This window comes from Hyaena hyaena, unplaced genomic scaffold (assembly GCF_003009895.1).
Source record: "Hyaena hyaena isolate Hyena2069 unplaced genomic scaffold, ASM300989v1 scaffold_575, whole genome shotgun sequence".
Classification (NCBI taxonomy): Eukaryota; Metazoa; Chordata; class Mammalia; order Carnivora; family Hyaenidae; genus Hyaena; species Hyaena hyaena.
Genome location: NW_024081206.1, coordinates 329,129 through 351,469, shown reverse-complemented (window position 1 = coordinate 351,469; position 22,341 = coordinate 329,129). Strand labels below are relative to the sequence as shown.

At 36.8% G+C, this 22,341-nt stretch overlaps 1 protein-coding gene across 1 annotated transcript in view; it reads left to right on the top strand.

Moving 5' to 3' along the window:
* PPP2R3A (protein phosphatase 2 regulatory subunit B''alpha) overlaps window positions 1-22,341 on the top strand; it is a 206,676-nt gene that overhangs the window by 132,237 nt on the left and 52,098 nt on the right. The window contains exons 7-10 of the mRNA XM_039256475.1: window positions 461-547; window positions 4,250-4,406; window positions 8,089-8,137; window positions 8,585-8,674. Of these exons, the coding sequence (XP_039112406.1) occupies window positions 461-547; window positions 4,250-4,406; window positions 8,089-8,137; window positions 8,585-8,674 (383 nt within the window). The remainder of the gene's footprint in view (window positions 1-460; window positions 548-4,249; window positions 4,407-8,088; window positions 8,138-8,584; window positions 8,675-22,341) is intronic.

Here is a 22,341-nt window from a genome sequence, read left to right as displayed (position 1 = left end):
GTCTTTAAGATTCCAATGAGTAAGGCTAAAATAACCAGAATAATGCCCTCTTAAATCACACTGTTGGGAGCTATTCTTCTGACCCACCAATTGTTCATCCAAATCAGTGTGTATTTCCTACCTCATTTGCCTTCCCAAAACATCCAGCCCAACAAGCACTGCTTAAATCAGGCATCATTGTATAAGATGCGAGGTAAATAAAATGCCATGTAGGCAGCTGGGAAATGCAGACTTATAGGCAAAGAATATCTTTTTATTCTTCTTGGAATTATAGGGGCAGATGCAAATTACATGGTTAAAGTTTTTAAAATACAATATTAATTCTCATTAGAAATTACACTTAACATAATCAGAAAACCAAAACATAGCTTTTTGTTCAAGATACATTCATAAGATGGCTTTTGGTAAAGTAATAGTATCTTCAATTTTTTAATTTGGTTTGTTTTCCTTTTGGAACCAGGTTATTCAAAGAATATTCTACACAGTCAACAGATCTTGGAGTGGAAAAATAACTTCGACAGAGATAAGAAAAAGCAACTTTTTGCAAGTAGGTCTCTCATTGGAATTCATATATAAAAAATAATTAAGAGCCTGGGTGACTCCATCAGTTAAGCCTCTGAGTCCTGATATCGGCTCATGTCATGATCTCACAGTCGTGGGATTGAGCCTCGTGTTGAGCTCCGCGCTAGCACGGAGCCTGCTAGCTCCCTCTGCCCTTTCCCCACTTGCTCGCTCACACACACACACACACGCACGCACGCACGCACGTTCTCTCTCTCTCTCTCTCAATAAATAAACCTAAAAAAGCAATTTAAATAATACTCTTAGTTCATTTAACAAATACTTGAGTGCTTACTGCATGCAAAGCACTTTTGTTACTTTCAGTCATTAAGTGTTTATCAGATAACCTGGGATATGTTGGGGGTAACAAAGGTGGAAAACCAGGGATTTTTGTATCAAGGCATATGGAGTAAAAGAAAAGTGCACAGTCACACCTGAGGAAAATTTCCACAGAAATGGATAACAAATATGCATAGAAGGCCTCACAAAAGGATTGGCATGTGATCTTGACCTTGGAGGATATTGGGAGTTTATCAAAATAAAAAATTAGAAGGGGATTCCAGATAGAGGGAGCAGTATAAGCAAAGCCCCATAAGCATGAAAGTGTCTGAAGTCTAAAACAGAACAGTCTAAAGTGGCCAGTGCTCTGCAGAGAGTGACCAGTGATATAGCCTGACGGGCTGGGTTAGGGAAGGCTTTGCAAAAGGAATAGAAGGATTTCAACATGATCCTTTTGGCAATGACTCTCCATCCAGCTTCTGCTGGACTGGAGAAGAATATTAAGAATTCCTTTTAAGAAAAAATACATTTCATTTAATTACTTCATTTATTTTACCTAATAAGAAAGTGTTGACCACTAGTGGGAGCCTTTTACTGAAGTAATCTTTATACCTGATTGTTGAAGCTTCTATTAACCTAAAGAAAGAATTGTTCAGAGTTGAAAGGAAATACTTTATTTTCAGTGAATCACACTAAATGAAGCGTAGGGTAATAATACCACCTTATGTACTCTTTATTTTTCCCTGTCTTCATCTAAGACAAAGTAATGAAGATTTGGTAAAATGAGCAGCCCATAATACATATACACACCTTTTTTATTCTAAAATGAATAGTAATCATCACAGTCATTGTTATATTTATTAAACACCTGATGCCTGTCTCTCTCATCAGGTAATATGGGATGGGTCGAGATGGCAATAATTCCATAAAAGAGGCTTTACTCCTTGAGAATGATGATAATCCCTCACATTCCTGAAGCTCATTAGAATTTATAGTTTCCAGCATTATACTACATATTTTTTTAACTGATGATAAAATTTGAGGCTCAGGTATGGTTGGATGACAGGTAAGATCACGCAGCGAGTTAGTGTCTGAATTGGAAACAGAACTCATATGTTCTTCCTAGAATATGGTTTAATTCTTCCCCATCTCCTCTACCCCTCTCCTTACTCTTCCTATTAATTCATTATTCATGAATGTGTGCTCACATTGTATATGCTCATTAAGCATTCAAATACATGACATATCTAGAATAATCAGCAGGAATCACTGTCTCTTCACCCTGCCATTTCATTCCTTTTCCCAGACAGAACCGACATTATCTGTGGTTTTATTCCCTTATGTGTTTACATGGAGTATACAGTTTTATTTTGTATGGCTACCTTTTTGAGTTTTTTTTAATATATGAGATCATTATTCTGTTAATTTTTTTTTTCACTAACAGTATATCTTGACATTCTTTTCACTTCCATTCACATAAATCTATCTCATTCTTATGATTCTGCATAATCTATGGTATGGCTCTACTGTAACTAAATTACATATTTCCCTGTAGACATTGAAGTCATTTTCATATTTTTCCTTTGGAAAGATGCAGTGAACGTCCTTGTACTTTCCTTTTGTTAAGAATCTTCATAGAATAGGGGCGCCTGAGTGGTTCAGTTGGTTAAGCATCCAACTTTGGCTCAGGTCATGATCTCATGGTTCCTGGGTTTGAGCCCCACATTGGGCTCTGTGCTGCCAGCACACAGCCTGGAGTCTGTTTTGGATTCTGTGTTTCTTTTCTCTGCCTCTCCCCTGCTCACGTTCACTCATGCGTGTTCTCTCTCATTCTCTCTCTCTCTCTCAAAACTAAATAAACATTAAAAAATTTGTAAAAAGGATTTTTCTAGAATAGGCCATTGGAGGGAGAATCTTGGGTCAAATGGTATATGCATTTTCAGTCTGATAGGTGCTGCCAAAAACCTGTACTAGTTCATACGTACACACTCACCAACAGCAGACATCATCTTTTTCATTTTACGACAATCCAATAGGTTAAAATGAGAGCTGCTTCTCAAGATTTTATTGTACATGTTCTGCTTTATACATGTTAAAGAACATTTTATAAAATACAAGCCATGTTTGGAAAGCAAAAAAAATCCTATTTTATCACTCTAATACAATTAATAATATTTTTGTATGTGTTTTTCTAGTCTCATATATATATGCGGATTAAATGGATTTTACACAGTTCTTATTGTGTATAATTTTATATTCCATATTTTGCTTTTACCATGTCATGGTTTTCCTTTGTTTCTGTGTAGACTTTATAATTTTTACTGAGAGCAGAATCTTCCATTAAGTACTTTTATTCTCATAATTTATGTTCTCAAATTGTGAAGGCATGTTGGTTTCCCATATGTATTTTAGAACATAATTTTTATTGAAATAATTTATTTGCATTATGAAATAGTTATCTTTCTTCCTTATGTTTTTCATCTTGAATTCCACTTTATTTTCTAATCATATTGACAATTTTTGTTGTTAAGATTTAGCTAGTATATATTTGTCTTTTTTTAACCTTCCTTTTAAATTTTATTTTAGACTTCTCTCTTATGGATAGCATATACCTAGATCTGTTTTTAGGGTGGGTTGGTTTTTACACTCAATCTGAAAATACTTTAATATTGTGATTGTTGATATATCTGATCTGACTTCTGCCATCTCTTTTTGTTTTTTCTGTTTATATGGTTTCTTATATCTTTCTGAATCTTTCATTTCTGAAAACATCTCTATTTATCTGCTCATTTATAATTGTAAGAAGCCTGGGTTCAACATTATTGTTTCTGGTGTTTTCCATAAGGGCACACAGTGAGTTAGGGGAGACCCCGATTTGCTTCCAGCTTAGAGCCCTGCAGCTCCATCCTCCATGCCTTTCACACCAGGCCACTGCACATCAGTACAGTGCTATGCATAGGTCACCTTTATAGTAAATGTGATCGCATTACAAAACCAAACCCTGTATGTAGATTTTTATCCTATATAATAGATGCCCAGTCTTCATAATTTTGGAAAGCTAAAAGCCATGTCAGCTTATGACCATCTAATTCAGCCTCTTATCTGTTCTGGTTTGCTAGTTTGGGGACCTCTGACAGGATGCAGTCTCCTTGGTAACAGTCTTTCCCTTTCCCTGCTTTTAAATAAATCCTCCACGGCATCTAACCCTTTGCTAAGCATAATATAGAGCTTATAAATGCTTATAGGTTGATCAGTTGATTAAAGGTAGGATGAGGTTGCCTATTACAGTTCCTGGTTTAGTACTAAAACCAAAAATTTTAATTGAATTTAAAACAAAAATTTTTAATGGCCAAAGCTGGTTTTCATAATTTTAAAATAAATTAATGCTTCTCTTCATATTCTATTTCAGACTCTAGCCCTTTTGGAAGAAGAGGAAGATATAAACCAAATCACAGATTACTTCTCCTATGAACATTTCTATGTTATTTATTGTAAATTCTGGGAGCTAGACAGTGATCATGACCTCTACATCAGCCAGGCTGATTTATCTCGATACAATGACCAGGGTGAGTATTTTATAGTTGTTAAGACTTAACTATTTTGAAGACGGCAAGCGTTGTATGAATTGTTATATGAATGGGAAATTCCCATTTCTTAAATTTTTTTATCAAGTCCTCTTTTTTACTTTTTTTATTTTTTGAGAGTGAGTGGGGAGGTACAAAGGGGATGGGAAGGAGGATCTGAAGCAGGCTCCAGAGTGACAGCAGAGTTCAGTGTGGGGCTCGAACTCACAAACCATGAGATCACAACCTAAGCTAAAGTCAACCAACTGAGACACCCCAGTGCCCCATCAAGTCCTCTTTAAAGAGCCAAGAATTTTTAAGTGGGAATGAGAAAAGGTATCAATTTTTCATTTAGAAGGTAGGTGTAGGAGAAGAACCTAAGTAAGCAGTTAGAGTCTTTGCTTTGATTAATTAATGAGTCTTTATAGTATTTTAGTTTAGCTTAGTGTAGTTTGAGAGAGAAAGAGAGAGTGAACGAGCAAGCAGGGGAGAGGCAGAGAGAAGAGAAAGAAAGAATTCCAAGCAGGCTCTGCACTGTCAACGGAGAGCCCCATGTGGGGCTCAAACTCAGGTGATTGAGAATATGACCTAAGCCAAAATCAAGAGTTAGCTGCTTAACCAACTGAGCCACCCAGGCACTCTGTGATGTGTATTTTCTTGTGATGAGTTGAGTTAGATCCATTCCTATGTAGAGTTTATTTGAAAGAGAGTATATATACACCCTGTAAGTTTCTTATTTTACAGTATTTATAAACAGACAAGGATGAAAATTTCTAATTTGCCAGTGTTTTCAAGGACTAATAAAAAACTTACTTTTTGGAATTTAGATCCAGAATAGATATTTTCTCTGCAGGTGATTTTTGTGTGCTTTCTTTTATCAGAAAACAAAAATATTATATTTGTCCTTCTCTGCCTGACTTATTTCGCTCAGCATAACACCCTCAAGGTCCATCCATGTTGCTACACATGGCCAGATTTCATTGTTTCTCATTGCCATGTAGTATTCCATGGTATAGATAAACCACATCTTCTGGATTCATTCATCCGCTGATGGACACTTAGTAGGCTCTTTCCATGTTTTAGCTATTGTGGAGAGTGCTGCTATGACCATTGGGGTACATGTGCTCCTATGCATCAGCATTTCTGTATCCCTTGGGTAAATTCCTAGCAGTGCTATTGCTGGGCCATAGGGGAGTTCTATTGTTATTTTTCTGAGGAACCTCCACACTGTTTTCCAGAGGGGCTACACCAGTTTGCATTCCCACCAACAGTGTAGAAGGGTGCCCGTTTCTCCACATCCTCGCCAGCATCTCGAGTTCTCTGATTTGCTCATTTTAGCCACTCTGACTGGCGTGAGGTGGTATCTCAGTGTGGTTTTGATTTGTATTTCCCTGATGAGGAGGGATGCTGAGCATCGTTTCATGTGTCTGTTGGCCATCTGGATGTCCTCTTTGGAGAAGTGTCTGTTCATGTCTTCTGCCCATTTCTTCACTGGGTTGTTTGTTTTTTGGGTGTGGAGTTTGGTGAGTTCCTTATAGATTTTGGATATTAACCCTTTATCTGATATGTCATTTGCAACTATCTTTTCCCATTCCATTGGTTGTCTATTAGTTTTGTGGATTGTTTCCTTTGTTGTGCAGAAGCTTTTAATCTTGATGAGGTCCCAATCGTTTATTTTTGCTCTTGATTCCCTTGCTTTTGGGGACCTGTTCTATTCTTAAATGTCTTCTCAGGCACTGCTATTTATTTTAAATCAGCCTTTAACCTTTTAGGTGTAGCAGAGTCCAAATCTTAAATACATTGAATTTCACTTCTGTTATTTGGTATCTCTGTGATTAACTGTTTAGATCTTAAGAAAAGTTTCATTCTATATAATGTCAAGTTTCATAGAACTTTCCATATATAAAGAAAGCATCCTTCTCTATTCTCAGGTGCCAACCAGGTATCAAGAGAAAATACTCAGATGTACTTACTAATGAACAAGCATTTTAGTTCTATACCTCCCTTCTTCAAATAGTCATAACCTTGCTGTCACCAGAATAGCATAAAGATGGAGATATTCACAGGTGTATCAGGTCAGCTTTATTAGCTGTATTATTAGATTAACCTTCTAATCACCAGTGGCCAGATCATCTGTGTAACATGAGGTCATGCAAAACCTTATGGGCTCTAAAGCACTCTCTCCAGCTGATACAACCATAATTCTCATTAAGTTCCAAAATATTGTATACATACACATAGCAATTCATTAGAGGCATATTAAAGTGATAATGTCCAGGGGCACCTGGGTGGCTCAGTCGGTTAAACGTCTGACTTCAGCTCAGGTCACGATCTCACTGTTCGTAGGTTTGAGCCCCGCGTCAGGCTCTGTGCTGACTGCTAGCTCAGAGCGTGGAGACTGCTTCAGATTCTGTGTCTCCCTCTCTGTCTGACCCTCACCTGCTCACACTGTCTCTTTCTCTCTCAGAAATAAATAAAAAACATTAAAAAAATAAAGTGATAATGTCCAGAAAAGTAGGCATCTAATAAGCCTGCTTGATGAAGAGGCCACCAAAACTGTGTAATTGCCAACCCACCAAACTGCCCTAAATGGGACAACATGATCTTCAATTTTAGGGTAAACCTTCCAAATTTAAAAAAGACTTTAGCTTTGGAATTAAATATCTGTGCCTTTCCCGTACAGCCCTCTGTTTGTCTATATAGTACAAATTATTAACCCCATAAGCCAATGTTCAACAAAGTCTGGAGAGTCTTTATGTAAGCTTTGTGGCCAGGCATGGCTATACTGACACCCATATTCCCAACATTCTTCAGCCAGATTAATTTTACCTTTAGGTTGACTGTACCTAACTCTGTGCAGAAGAATTAGATGCTGGTAGCTACTGTCTAATGACTTTATCACTTATTTGGAAATTTTAGTGTATGTGCCATTGCCTGGGGCTCTTCTTAAAAGAACAGATTCTGTACTCACCAAATCCCTAGGTCTAAGCTCTATTGACATAGCCTTTTGGTAAAACTAAAGGCTTTGGTTATTTTGAACCAACACTGAGGTACACTACTATAGATACTCTAGGATCTACCATCAAAAGCAACATACTATCTTAAAATTGTCTCTCTAAATAAAACTTACTGATGGAATTTCTAAAAATTATATGTTATGTTATGTCCTGGACTTTTATGGAATAAAAATATGAGAAAAGTATGTTTATGGTATGTTTAGGTATCTTTTATAAAATTCTGCTTGAAAGCACTCTCCATTGTTTTACTCTAAGTCCCTTATCTTTAGGAGCTGCTGATCAGTTCCCCTTGAATTTAATGCTAGGATAAAATTTGTCTTGTTTTAGAGGAAAATTGTCTTGGATATAAGATCAATACAAATTATATACATTTTTGTCTTAGTTGTCAGGATGTTCAGAACTAACTTGATGCTGCTCAACTGTATTAGTACATCACAGCTGTCAGACATAATCATTTGCCTGTTCTTTTTTTAATGATTGATTATGCCACCTCAAATTCTTACTTTCAAAAATATAAATTATATATAAGTAAAAATTTAAATACTCATATTCTCATTGTGGAAGATTATTATATTTTAGCTCATAGCTACTGAAAATAAATTTGCCAAAAGTATCGCCTTTATGGAACATGTTCCTAACTAGCTTTGTACTTTCTTGTTTACATTTAGCTTCATCAAACAGAATTATTGAAAGGATATTCTCTGGGGCAGTAACAAGGTAAGAAAAACCATCTGAGTTTAAAAATGTATTACAGGTAATACTGTAACAATCTCATTTTAGCACAGCTTCCTGCATGTCATGGCTTCATACAAGACAGCAGTAATTCTTTTATATACGGACATTAGTCCTTTACTTAAATACAGGTGAAAGTATTTGATCCTGGTGATTATTTGCATTCAAATTAGAAATGAGACCTCTTTCCTCATACCTGCAAATGTCTTCTGGTTTCACCCTTCTAGGCCACTGAAAACAGGATAGGTTTTGTAACCTTTGTAAGATTTCCAGCCTTCTAATTTTTTTCTGTTTATTTAAATTTTAGTTATAGCCTTCTAATTTTTTAACTCAATTTCCAAAGAAGGTGTTGCTTTATTTCTTAGACTGTCATCCTACTAAATTTATCCTAGTAATTGCTGAGGAAACTTTATAATGATATGTTTTCTTCAGGGGAAAAACAGTACAGAAAGAGGGAAGAATGAGCTATGCAGATTTTGTTTGGTTTTTGATCTCTGAGGAAGACAAAAGGAACCCAACCAGGTATGTCTTCTAAGATTCCTTTCCAGTAACATTTAACAGTTGAACAAAGCTTGAAAAATTGATGATGCATATCCAGTGGATGCCATCTTGACCTAGAGGTACCAAGCTGGATTAGACTTAGTCTCTGCCCTCTCAGACTGAATCCATAGTCATAAAATATCAAGAGAAGTGTTTTTACCTCCAGAAACAAATGTGAAGTGACACGTGAGCTGGCCCTGAGGAGTAAGTAGGACTTACTTTATACTTTATATGGAATGTAGGAATATATACTCCGAATTTTTGTTGTTTTATGATCTTGATGGTTCAGAGAGAAATAAGAGCAAATTGTGGATGACTGGTATAGACAAATTAGGATCATCTCTCCCTTTCCTTGGCACTCTCCAACATACCTTGATTTGTAATTGTGAATTTACACATCTGTTTCTTGCCAATACTCTCTTATTTAAGCCAAAAATCTAAGTCCCTCTTTTCTTTTTATTCCCACCTTGTGTGACACAATACCCAGTACGTACTGTGTGCTTAGTACCAAGGGAGGAAGAGGCTACAGTTTTTGGTGCTCCTTGCTAGTATAACTGACTCACCTGTGTGCATGTTGGTTGAAATATTTATCTAAATATTGGATATATGGTTTAGAACTCAGTGAAGTAGTGGGGTGCCTGGGTGCTTCAGTGGGTTAAGCATCAGACTTTCGCTCAGGTCATGATCTCATGGTGCATGAGTTTGAGCCCCGCATCAGGCTCTGTACTGACAGCTCAGAATCTGGAGACTACTATGAATTCTGTGTCTCCCTCTCTCTCTATCCCTCCCCAGCTCATGCTCTGTCTCTCTCTCTCTCTCTCTCTCTCTCAAAATTAATAGACATTAAAAAAAATTTTTTTAACTCAGTGAGGTAGAAATCTAAGCTATTTCTTGGGCAGCCAATTAGATTATTTTTAAATAACTTTGTTTTCCATTTCAAACAATAATTTATTATCCATTAGAGACAATTTAGAAAACATGGATAAGCAGAAGAAAATAAATTTTAATTCCAACACTTAGAAAAAGATGCTGTTTAAAAAAGTTGGTATATATTGTACCATCTTTTTCATATATTTTTACATACTTGTTAGACATTTAGATTAGCTCTATTGGATTAAGTCTTAATTAGCACACACTCCAAAATTTTTATGGATTGCTTTACAAAACAGTAGTTGCAGCAAAATAATTGTAACACTCACTACTTTTTTCACGAAAATAAATTTTCCAAGGGGTACCTGGGTGGCTCATTCAGTTGAGCACCCCATTTTTATTTCAACAGGGGTCATGATCCCAGGGTTGTGGGATTGAGCCCTTCATTGGGCTCCATACTGATTATGGAGCCTGCTCGAGATTCTCTCAATCTCTCTCTCGGCCCCTCTCCCCCATTCGTGCTTTATCTCTCAAAAATAAAATTTAAAAGTTTCTAAAAAATAAGTAAATAAATAGATAAATAAATATTCCCAAAATGGAATTGTTAGGTTAAAAGGGCTATAGATATTTTTAAGGGAATTTATAAAAATTAAGTTGTTCTTTAGAAAAATTTTATCATTTTATACCTTTATCAACAAGATACTAAGCATATTAATAACACTAGGTATTTTCCTCTTAAAAATATTTTCCATTTGATAAATTAAAAATTCACTATTATATTGCATTTCTTTGATTACTAATGAGGCTGCATTTTTTTCTTACCATACAGCCATTTTTATTTCATTGTAAACAACTTGCCTTTTCATGTCTTTTGCTCACTTCTGTGGGTTAGTTAAGCTTATTTTATCACAAATACAAAATACATTAGAGTTTTTTATATTTAATATTGAAAATATTAAAATATAATATATAAATATCTAAAATACATTCAAAAACCTTAATATGAAATTCATTCATAATTCCCTGACCCATATTTAATATTTGTACATATCCTTCCACTCCTCCTCCTCCCTTTCCTTCTCTCCCCACTCTTTTTCCTCCTCTCTATTTCTCCCTGCACCAAAAGACATACTATGCTAAATGGCATCATATTATATAGATTTGTGACACTTTTTCACATAACAGTATATTTCCATGCCAGTAAGTATGCATGTGTATAATTTATCATTAATTCATTATTTTGATAGCTTAGATTGTTTAAATTAGATCACCTAAATTTCCAAAGATTTGAAGGCTATTCTTTTTTCTAATTCTTGCCTTTTCAATGTTCTATTAACCCTCTCAACAATCTTTTATCTTTCATATTTCCTCAATTATGAAAAAGCTTTCCTCAAATAATTCTAATCCATAGAGAACTAGAAATGGTAATGAAAAGATTAATATAACAAACCATGAATATATAGTTCTTTCTTCTCTCAACTTTAAAAAAAACATAAGTTACATGAAGTAATAATTAGACCAGTGTAGTTTGGGGTTTATAATATATATATATATATATATATATATATATATATATATATATAGATGTAATATGTATAAAATAATAGCACAAAAAGAAGAAGGAAGAGAATCATATAGGAGTAACATTTCAGTATCTCACTGGAATTAAGTATAAATCTGGAGAAGATTCTAAGAAGATAAAAATGTATATGGCAAGCCCTTTAGAGCAACCACAAGAAAATTAACTCAAAAATGTATAATGAAAAAAATAATTAGAAGTCAACTAAAAATCTATTAGAGGACACCTGGGTGCTTAGTCGGTTAAGTATCTGATTTCAGCTCAGGTCCTGATCTCACGGCTCACAAGAGCCTGGAACTTGCTTTGGATTCTGTGTCTCCCTCTCTCTGCCCTTCCCGTACACATGCACTGTCTCTCTCAAAAATAAATAACCATAAAAAAAAAAAAACTGTTAGAACTCAGTAAAGGTTGGGGCACTTGGGTGGCTCAGTCGGTTAAGTGTCCGACTCCGGCTCAGGTCATGATCTCACAGTTAGTGGGTTTGAGCCCCATATCGGGCTCTATGCTGACAGCTCAGAGCCTAGAGCCTGCTTCAGATTCTGTGCCTCCCTCTCTTTCTGCCCCTCCCCTGATCACTCACTCACTCTCTCTCTCTCAAAAATAAATAAAAATTAAAAAAATTTTTTTAAAGAACTCAGTAAAGGTTAAATAAGGTTGCAGGATATAGTATCAACTTATAAAAAATCAATTATATTTCTATGCACAAACAATAAAAAAGACAAAAATTAAGGAAATAATTCCACTTATAATACCAAAGAAAATAAAATACCCAGAAATAAATTTAACAAAAGAAGTATAAAACTTTTACTGTGAGAACTATAAAACATTGCTGAAAGAAATTAAGGAAAATCTAAATGAAATGAAGGCATCCCGTGTTCATGGATCACAAAGTCTAAAATTGTTAGAATGGTAGTACGTTGCAAATAGATTTGTAGATTCAAAGCAATTCCTAACAATCCCAGCTACTTTTTGTTATTTGTTGTGGAAATGAAAAAGCTGAATCTTGAATTCATATGGAACTACAAAGGGATCAGAATAACCAAAACAGTCTTGAGAAAAAACAAAATCATAGGACTCATACTTACTGATTTCATAATATACAAAGAAGACAATGTGATACTTGGATAAAGAGAGACATGTAGATAAAGAGTTAGAATTAAGAGTCCAGAAATAAATCCTCACATTTATGGCTAGTTGATTTTTAACAAGCATGCCAAGATAATTCTAATGGGGAAAAAATAGTCTACTAAGAAATGGTGTTGAGAGCTGGATATCCACACACAAAAGAATGAATATGAACCCTACCTCACATCATACACAAAAGTTACCTCAAGTAGATAACAGATCTAAATGTGAGAACTAAAACTATAAAACTTTTAGAAGAAAAGTAAATTTTTGTGACCACAGTTTCTTAGATGTGACATCAAAAGCACAAACAGAAGAAGAAATGGATGAATTGGACTTCAAAAAAAATTAAAATCTTTCATGCTTCAAAAGACAACATCAAGAAAGCAAGAAGACAATCACAGCATGGGAGAAAATATTTGTAGATGACATATCTGACAAATGACTTGTATCTAGAATATATAAAAAATACAACTCAATAATAAAAAGATTAATTTAAAAAGGAGCAAAAGAATTAAATAGATATTTCTCCAATGAAGGTATATACATAGACAATAAGCCTGTAACAAGATTCTTGATATCATTAATCAGGGAAATACAAATGAAAACCATAATGAGATACCACGTCACATCCACTAGGATAGCTATAATCAACAAGTGTTGACAAGGATGTAGAAAAATCAGAACCTTCATATGCTGCTATTGGTAATGTAAAGTGCTGCAGCCACTATGAAAAACACTGTGACAGCTCCTTAAAGAGTTAAACATAGAATTACCATATGACCCAGCAGTTCTTCTCCAAGGAAGATACCCAAGAGAAATGAAAACATTCACACAGAAACTTGAACACCCATGTTCAGAGCAGCACTATTAATAGCCAAAAGAGGGGTGGCTCAGACAGTTAAGCAGTCACCTCTTGGTTTCAGCTCAGGTCATGGTCTTGTGGTTAGCGATTTCAAGCCCCACTTTGGGCTCTCTGCTAAGTGGTCCCTCTCTGCCTGCCCCTACCACGTTCACTCTCTCAAAAATAAAAAAATGAACATTAAAAAAAATAATAGCCAAAAGATAGGAACAACCCAAGTTATCCATCAGCTAATGAATGGATAAACAATAATGATATATCCATATAATGAAATATTATCTGGCAGTTGAAAAAATGAAGAATTGATGCATACTAAAACATAGTTGAATCTTGAAAACATGCAAATTAAACGACAACAGTCACAAAAGACAACATTTTGTATAAATACATTTACATGAGCTGTCCAAAATAGTGAAATCTACAGATTTAGAAAATAGGTTAATGGTTGCCTAGGCCATGCTATTATATAATGTGCTTGTTTTAATCAAACTTTTAAATTAAAAAAAAAATGAGGGACCTAGGGGAAAATGAGGAATGAGTGCTAATGGGTATGGAGTTTCTCTTTGGAGGTGATGAAAATTAATTGTGATTGTTATACAACTCTATGGATAAATGAACAACTACTAAATTATACATTTTAACTGGATTATTTGTGTGATATGTGAAATATACCTCAATAAAGCTGTTTAAAAGAAAAAGAGTTGAAATAATTCAAAATATATTACCTAACCATAATGGAATTGATATAAAAATAAGAAAATAACCATAAAAATAAGAAAATGATGACTGGAAAATCTCTACACACTTGGAAATTAAACAACACACTTTTAAAAAAATATTTTTTAATGTTTATCTTTGAGAGAGAGAGACAGAATGTAAACAGAGGAGAGACACAGAGAGAGGGAGGGAGACACAGAATCCAAAGGAGGCCCCAGGCTCTGAGCTGTCAGCACAGAGCCCAACACAGGGCTCAAACTCAAGGACCACAAGATCATGACTTGGGCCGAAGTCAGATGCCCAACAAATTGAGCCACCCAGAAACCCCTAAACAACACACTTCTAAACAACCTATGGTTCCAAAAATATGTCTGGAGAAATTAGATATTCCAAAGATAGAGGAGTGATATAAATCATATATACACTGTACATAAAGATAATGACTTAAATGAAAAGGACCAATTCCTTTAAAGTCACAAATTAACAAAGCTTATGCAGGAAGAAATACATAACCTGAATAATAGTTAAGGATTCCACATCCTAGCAGTTAAGGAGATAAACATGCAAATATGCTATCTCATATAACAGACCATACATCATAGTGATAAAGAGCCCAGGATTTGGAGTGATACAGAAAATTGATTTCATAGTTTAAAACTTTCTGAAGAAAAAATCTGTAGCTCATAGATTTCACTATTAGAGTTGTCTAAACATTTGAAGATGAAATACCAAATTCTGCACCACTTCTTCCAGGAAACAGAAAAAGAGGGAACAATTCCCAACTCATTCTATGATGCCACTGTTACTTTTATACCAAAACCAAACACATGCACAAACAAACAAACAAACTACAGTCCAACATCTCTCCTGAAGACAGACTCAGAATTCATTAACAAAATAATAGCAAATCAAAGCTCAGCTTCTCTAGCTCTGCAAAAAGTGCTGGTGGTATTTTGATAGGGATTGCATTAAATGTGTAGGCTGCTTTGGGTAGTATAGACACGTTTTAAGTGTGTGTTCTTCCAAGCTATGAGCATGGAATGATTTTCCATTTCTTTGTTTTCTCTTTAATTTCTTTCATAAGTGTTCTATAATTTTTAGAGTACAGATCTTTTACTTCTTTGGTTAGGTTTATTCCTAGATATCTTCATGTTTTTGATATAATTGCAAATGGGATCAATTCCTTGATATATTTTTCTGCTGCTTTATTATTGGTGTATAGAAATGTAAAAGGGTCGCATTCAACCCAGTGTTTAAAGCAGCATTATCAACAAAAGCCAGACTATGAGAAGAGCCCAAATGTCCATCGACTGATAAAGGGATAAAGATGTGGTGTAAATATACAACGGAAGATTCCTCAGCTATCAAAAAGAATGAAATCTTGCCATTTGCAACTATGTGGATGGAGCTAAAATGTATTATGCTAAGCAAAATAAGTCAGTCAGAGAAAGACAAATACCATATGATTTCACTCATATGTGGAATTTAAGACACATAACAGATGAACATATGGGAAAGCCAGGAGAAGAGAGGGAAACCACAAGAGACTCTTAACAATAGAGAACAAACTGAAGGGTTGATGAAGGGAGGTGGGTAGGAGATGGGCTAGATGGGTGATGAGCCTTAAGGAGAACACTTATTGTGTTGAGCACTGGCTACTGTATGCAAATGATGAATCACTGAATTCTACTCCTGAAACCAATATTGCATTGTGCGTTAGAATTTAAATTAAAAACAAACAAACAAAGAAAAAACAGCTTTTCAACCTCTCAGGCCCCTCTTCCAGAATCAGCAGATACACCAAAGGAAAGATGGCCCCAAATGCTATGCTCCTCCTCTCTGAGTTTCCTTCTAGGCCTGGATGCTATCATCCTTCACTTCCCTGTTAATTTAGCCCACTGCCTTCAAACAGTATTTTTCCTCCAGATTTCATTAATGGGAGAGTTAATCCAAAACGTTTAGTTTATCATTACTAGAAGCAGTACTCTTCAGGTCAACTTGTCATATCTTGAGATCCATAACTGGATCTCTCCTTAAAGGAGTATCACCAAAGGAGGTTTTTAGGATCAGAACCTTTTTTGTGTGCACCCTTTTCTGACCTGCCTCTTGCCTTTCTTCTATTTAATACGCTAAACATGTTAAGGTTTCATTTTTTTGCTAGGTGGCAGGTGTTTTATAGGCAATGGCTTATTTAATCCTCATATTGAAGAGGTTTTGGGGTGATGGTGGTGATGGTGGGGTGGTCTAGGGCCAACGGCCAAGAAAGAATTCTTGAAGATGTCTTTAGTGCAAAAGGGTGATTTTATTAAAAGATGGGGACAGGACCCCTGGGCAGAAAGAGCTGCACTGGGATTGTTAACAGTGGCTCCTTATATACTATGAAGTTGGGGAGGTAAAGTCGAATGGGAGGCCTCCAGAGGGACTTTGATATGCTAAAGAAGACTCCTAAGATACCTGAGGCTTTGATCTTGTCAAGCTAAGGTGGTTTTTCCCTGTAGCAGAGTCTTAAAATTAGGACACCACGGGATTCCTGGAGGAATGTGGTACTCTGTATTTGCCTCAAGTATTTGTCAATGGGCTGCAGTTGAAAGGAAATTTAATTTCATCTCTATTTCCTTTTTGCTTTTGTTCCCCATATCATTATGGAAGGGTGATGTTGGGGCCCAGGTAAGCTGAGTCTATAGGTTTCTGGAGATTAGACTCTTGATAAGATTGCCTTTTTCTTGTAATTTACTAAGGTATTTGTAAACTGATAGAATCTCATGTCCTTTATGACCTTGATCTCTGTCAGCTGGCCATTTGTTTTCTTTCCTTTGTCCTCAGCCCATCCCAAACCCCCTCATCAATACCACTATAAATTTAGTGGTCCCATATTACGATTGAGGAAACAAGCTCTGAGACCTCGCACACCTAGTATGTGACCTAGCTTGGATTCAAATCCAGGTCTTTATGACTCCAAATCCTGGGCTCTTTATCAACAATGATGTATGGTCTGTTATATGAGACAGCATGTTTGCAGTGTTTATCTTCTTAACAACTAAGCTGTGGAATCCTAAAGGAGTTCTCTTGGTGTCCTGAAATGCTTAAGAGACTAAAAATTAGGCCAGTCATGAAAGAAAGAACTCCTAATTTTGACTTGTTGATTTTTCCTTGGCTTCTTTTGGCACTTACTAGGCATCCTGTGTGTGTATTGTCAGTGCTTCATATTGCCTTACTAAATAAGAATGTGAGCAGAAGACAGTTAAGCCTCACTGTTAAAAGTAACAAGGGAATGGGTGCCTGGGAGGCTCAGTTGCTTAAGCTCCCAACTTCAGCTCAGGTCATGATCTCACAGTTTGTGGGTTCAATCCCCACGTCAGGCTCTGTGCTGACAGCTCAAAGCCTGGAGCCTCCTTCATATTCTGTCTCCCTCTCTCTCTCTGCCCCTCCCCCGCATGTACTCTGTCTCTCTCAAAGATAAACTTAAAAAAAAGAAAGGTAACAAGGGAAATGTCTGTACATCAAAACCAAACTCTTATGTAACAAAATGTAATAAGCAACACTTTGCAGAAATCAAGTTTGTACCTTATGAAAGACATGAGTGGAAATTTGTTTCTTAAAAAAAGTAATACTAATGAAACTGTGATGAGTGCTGTGTAAAATACTACTTATAAAATTCAGATCTTGAGTCTTTCCTATGCCTAGTTCTGTCAGAGTTAAATAAGGGAATTATCTTGAATAGATTGTTTTTTGTGAACAGGCTCTTGCAGTCTTCTTTTGGTAAACTTTAACCATCCTTCTGTTTATCTTTTTTGTTGTTTTGTTTTTTATCACATTCTGCTTCTACCTTGGGTTTTTAACTAGGTGTCCTCACCAGCAACTATCTCATTCACCTTTATGTCTGAGGGGACTAGGCCAGTGCCTTTGAAGTTATAAGCACTAAAATATTTATACTGAATATTCAAGGGAATGTATATTTAGCTAATCCCTAAGTAATAATGGGGCTTCCTATAACTTTCTTCTTCAGTGGCTTACAGAAATTAGCAGGGGTAAGAAATGTTTGGTCCAGAAATTTATTTCATTTGGCCTGAGGACAGGGGCAGGAAGTAATCCTATTTGTATCTACAGTTGTATAATTTGTCATGAATATAATTATGCTTTAAAACCAAAATTTGGTGGCAAATATAGTAAAAATTTAACATTAGTTCTCTCTGGGTAGTTATTCCTTTTATGTGCTTTTCAGTTTTCCCATTTTCCTACAATGGATAGTCATTACTTCTAGACTCTGAGGAAATACTGCCTTTAGTAAGGAAAGAAAAGGAAAGGAAATCTGCATTGGAAAAGAAAAAGCTTTAGAGAGTATCTGGTATTTCCAGTAAGAAAATCCTCTCTGAACATGTCCTGTATGTGTTTAACCAGGCAGCCAGCCTCTGCTGCTAACCTTTCAGGGACAAATAACTGTCTACTAAGGTATGTTGTTCTATTTTTCTAGCTCTAAGCCTAAAAAAAAAAATCTCTCTTTTGTACATTGATCCTTTTATGCTAATTTTTTTAAATTTTTTAACATTTATTTATTTTTGAGAGAGTGAGACAGAGCATGAGTGGGGGAGAGGCAAAGAGGGAGGGAGACACAGAATCTGAAGCAGGCTCCAGGCTCTGGGCTGTCAGCACAGAGCCTGATGCAGGGCTCAACCCCATGAACCAGGCTAGCACCAGTGGACCTAGCCCCTAGGCCCACCCCAGTACCAGGCCAGCCTCCCCATGGACCCAGGCTCCAGACCCATACCTGTAGCTCCAGGCTCACTCCAGCACCAAGCCAACCCTCACAATTCCAGGCTCCAAACAATCTACTGCAGAACTATCGTCCATATCCATCCAGCACCAGGTTGGCCCCTAAAACCATAAGCCTGCCCTAGTACCAGATCAACCCCTAGCACCCCATCTCCAGGCTCTGGCAAAACCCAGTAGACTTCAACAGAGGCCAGTCCCCATAGACCCATGCTCCACCTCCACCACTTTACACCTGTATTTCTGGCATCACAGACCCATTCCAGCAACACCCCACTCCTTGCAGACTCAGGCTCAAGACCCACTTAACTACCAGTTCAGCCCCTGTGGACCCAGGGACAGGCCTGCTCACCTGCTGGCCTGGGCCTCCTGAGGACTCCAGCCATGAACTCACCCATAGACCTCATCAGCTGCCCAGAATTTCTGAACAGACAGACTGCCAAAGGGCTTTGCCTGCCAAAGTCAGTCTTTAAAGACTGAAAGAAGGGCACCTGGCTGGCTCAGTTATTTAAGCATCTGACTTCAGCACAGGTCATGATCTCATGATTTATGAGTTCGAGCCCCAAGTTGGGCTCTGTGATGACAGCTCAGATATAAATAAGTAAATAAATAAAATACATAAATAAATAAATAAATATATAAAATGAAGACTGAAAGAGTTGGGCTCTGTACTGACAGCCAGGACCTGGAGCCTGGTTCAGATTCTGTGTTTCCCTCTGTCTTTGTCCCTCTCCTGTTCTTGTTTGCTCATGTTCTCTCTCTGTCTCTCTCTGTCTCTCCCCCTCCCCCCTCTCTCTCTCATAAATAAATAAAATTAATTAAATGAAGACTGAAAGAGATACCTACTTCTTCAGATGCAGAGACAACAATGGAGTGTCACAAAGATCACGAATAACCAAGGGAATGTGACACCACCAAAGGAACAAAACACCAGTAACTGACCTTAAAGAAATTGAGATCTGCAGACTGCCTCACAAAAAATTCAAAAGAATCATCTTTTTTTAAAATATTTTTTAATGTTTTATTTATTTTTTTTTAAATGTTTTATTTATTTCTAGGAGAGAGAGAGAGAGACAGTGTGAGCAGGGGAGGGTCAGAGAGAGAGGGACTCACAGACTGAAACAGGCTCCAGGCTCTGAGCTGGCAGTCAGCACAGAGCCTGACGCGGGGCTCGAACCCACGAACCGCGAGATCATGACCTGGGTGAAAGTCGGATGCTTAACTGACTGAGCCACCCAGGCGCCCCTGTTTTATTTATTTCTGATAGAGACAGAGAGAGAGACAGCATGAGCAGAGGAGGGTCAAAGAGAGAGGGAGACACAGAATCCGAAACAGTCTCCAGGCTCTGACCTGTCAGCACAGAGCCTGACATGGGGCTCAAACCCACGAACCGTGAGATCATGACCTGAGCCGAAGTTGGATACTTAACCAACTGAGCCACCAAGGTGCCCCTTTTTAAAATATATTTTTTAATGTTTTATTTATTTCTGAGAGAGAGAGAGACAGCATGAGCAGAGGAGGGTCAGAAAGAGAGGGAGCATCTTTTTTTTTTTTTTTTTAGTTTTGCTGATTTATGTTGAGAGAGCCAGCTAGGGGCTGGTGGGGGAGGGGGCAGAGAATGAGAGGATCCTAAGCAAGCTCCAGCACAGAACGTGATGTGGATATTGAACTTACAAACTGTGAGATAATAACCTGAACTGAAACCAAGAGTCAGACCCTTAACTGATTGAGCAACTCAGGTGCCCCTGAAAACAATCAGTGGACCCTGAGAGAAAACAGAGAACTAAGCAAAATCAGGGAAACAACATGATGAAAATGAGAAGTGCAAAAGAGAGAAACCATAAAAAACAGCCGAACAAATTCTGGAGCTGAAGGACAAATAACTGCACTGAAAAATTCCACGGAGTGCCTCATCAAAAAATTCAAGCAAAAGAAGGAATCAGTAAGCATGAAAACAAGTCAACTGAAATTACCCAGAGGAAAGAAAAGAAAAAAATAATGAAAAAAAGGGCAGAAGCTTACAAGACTTATGGGACACCATTAAAAGAAACAATAAACACATTATGGGAGTCCCAGAAGGAACAGATAAAAGAGAGAAAATTTATTTAAAGAAATAATGACAGAAAACTATACCAATCTGGAGAGGGAAATGAACATCCAGATCCATGAAGTCCAAGGAACCCCAAACAGATAAAATATAAAGAGATCTTCAGTAAGACACATTATAAGCAAATTCTCAAAAGTCAAAGACAGAATTTTGCTCCCTCTGTCTCTGCCCCTTCCCCTGCTCCCTCCCTCTCTGAGAAATAAAATAAATGTAAACAATTTAAAAAATTTTTTTAAAGGAGTGAGGAGTGACTTAGGCTCAGGTCATTATCTCACCGTCCTGGGTTCAAGCCCTGCATCGGGCTGTGTGCTAACAGCTCAGACCCTGGAACCTGCTTCAGATTCTGTGTCACTCTCTTTCTCTCTCTGTGTCCCTTCCTCACTTGCACTCTGTCTCTCAAAAACAAAACACTTAAAAAAAAATTTAAGTCAAAAATAGAATTTTGAAACAGCAAGAGAAAACTGACTCAACACATACAAAGGAATCCCTAAAAGATTTCTTACTTGACTACCTTGTAGACCAGGAAAGAGTGGGATGATATATTTAAAGTGCCAAAAGAAAACACTGCCAACCAAGAACACTATAGTTGGCAAGGCTATCCTTCAGAAATAAAGAAGAGATAAAGACTTTCTCAGTCAACCAAGATCTGTGGGAGTTCATCACAGTAGACCTGCTTTACAAGAAATGCTAAAGAGAGTTCTTCAAGCTGAAAGGAAGAATGCCAACTAACATGAAAACATATGAAAGTATGAAACTTATTATAAGGGCAAAAATAAAGTCAGATTCAGAATAATACTATAAAAGTGCTTAAATAATGTTTAAAAGACAAAAGTATCAGAAAAAAAGTCTATAATAATTTGATACTAGATATACAATAAAGAAGAAAAATAAATTGTGACATCAATAACAAAATGTTGGAGAAGAAATTAAGGCATACAGATTTTATATGCAATTGAACTTGTTATTATCAACTTAAAATAGATTGTTATAACTATGTTTTAGATAAACTTCATGTTAACCACAAAGAAAAGTAGATACACAAAAGATAAGAAGAAAGGAACCAAAGTATACCACTGCAAAAAAAAATCAGTAAATGATGAAGGATCACAGCAAGAAAGGAATAAAAGAAATACACAATAGTTGAAACCAATTTAAAAACATGGCAATAGTAAGTGCTTACATAAAAATACTTTTTTCTAAAATTTTTTTATGTCTTTTATTTTGAGAGACAGAGACAGGGACACCAGAGTGGCTCAGTCGGTTGGGCGTCCAACTTCAGCTCAGGTCATGATCTTGCAGTCCGTGGGTTCGAGCCCTGCATTGGGCTCTGTGCTGACAGCTCAGAGCCTGGAGCCTGCTTTGGATTCTTTGTCTCCCTCTGTGACCCTCCCCCACTCACACTCCATGTGTCTCTCTCTTTCTCTCTCAAGAATAAATAAAAACATTTTAAGAAATTAAAAAAAAAAAAGGACAGAGAGCGAGTGGGGGAAGGGCAAAGAGAGAGGGAGACACAAAATCTGAGGCAGGCTCCAGGCTCTGAGCTGTCAGCACAGAGCCTGATGCGGGCCTTGAACCCACAGACTGTGAAATCATGAGCTGAAGTCAGGCGCTTGACTGAGCCA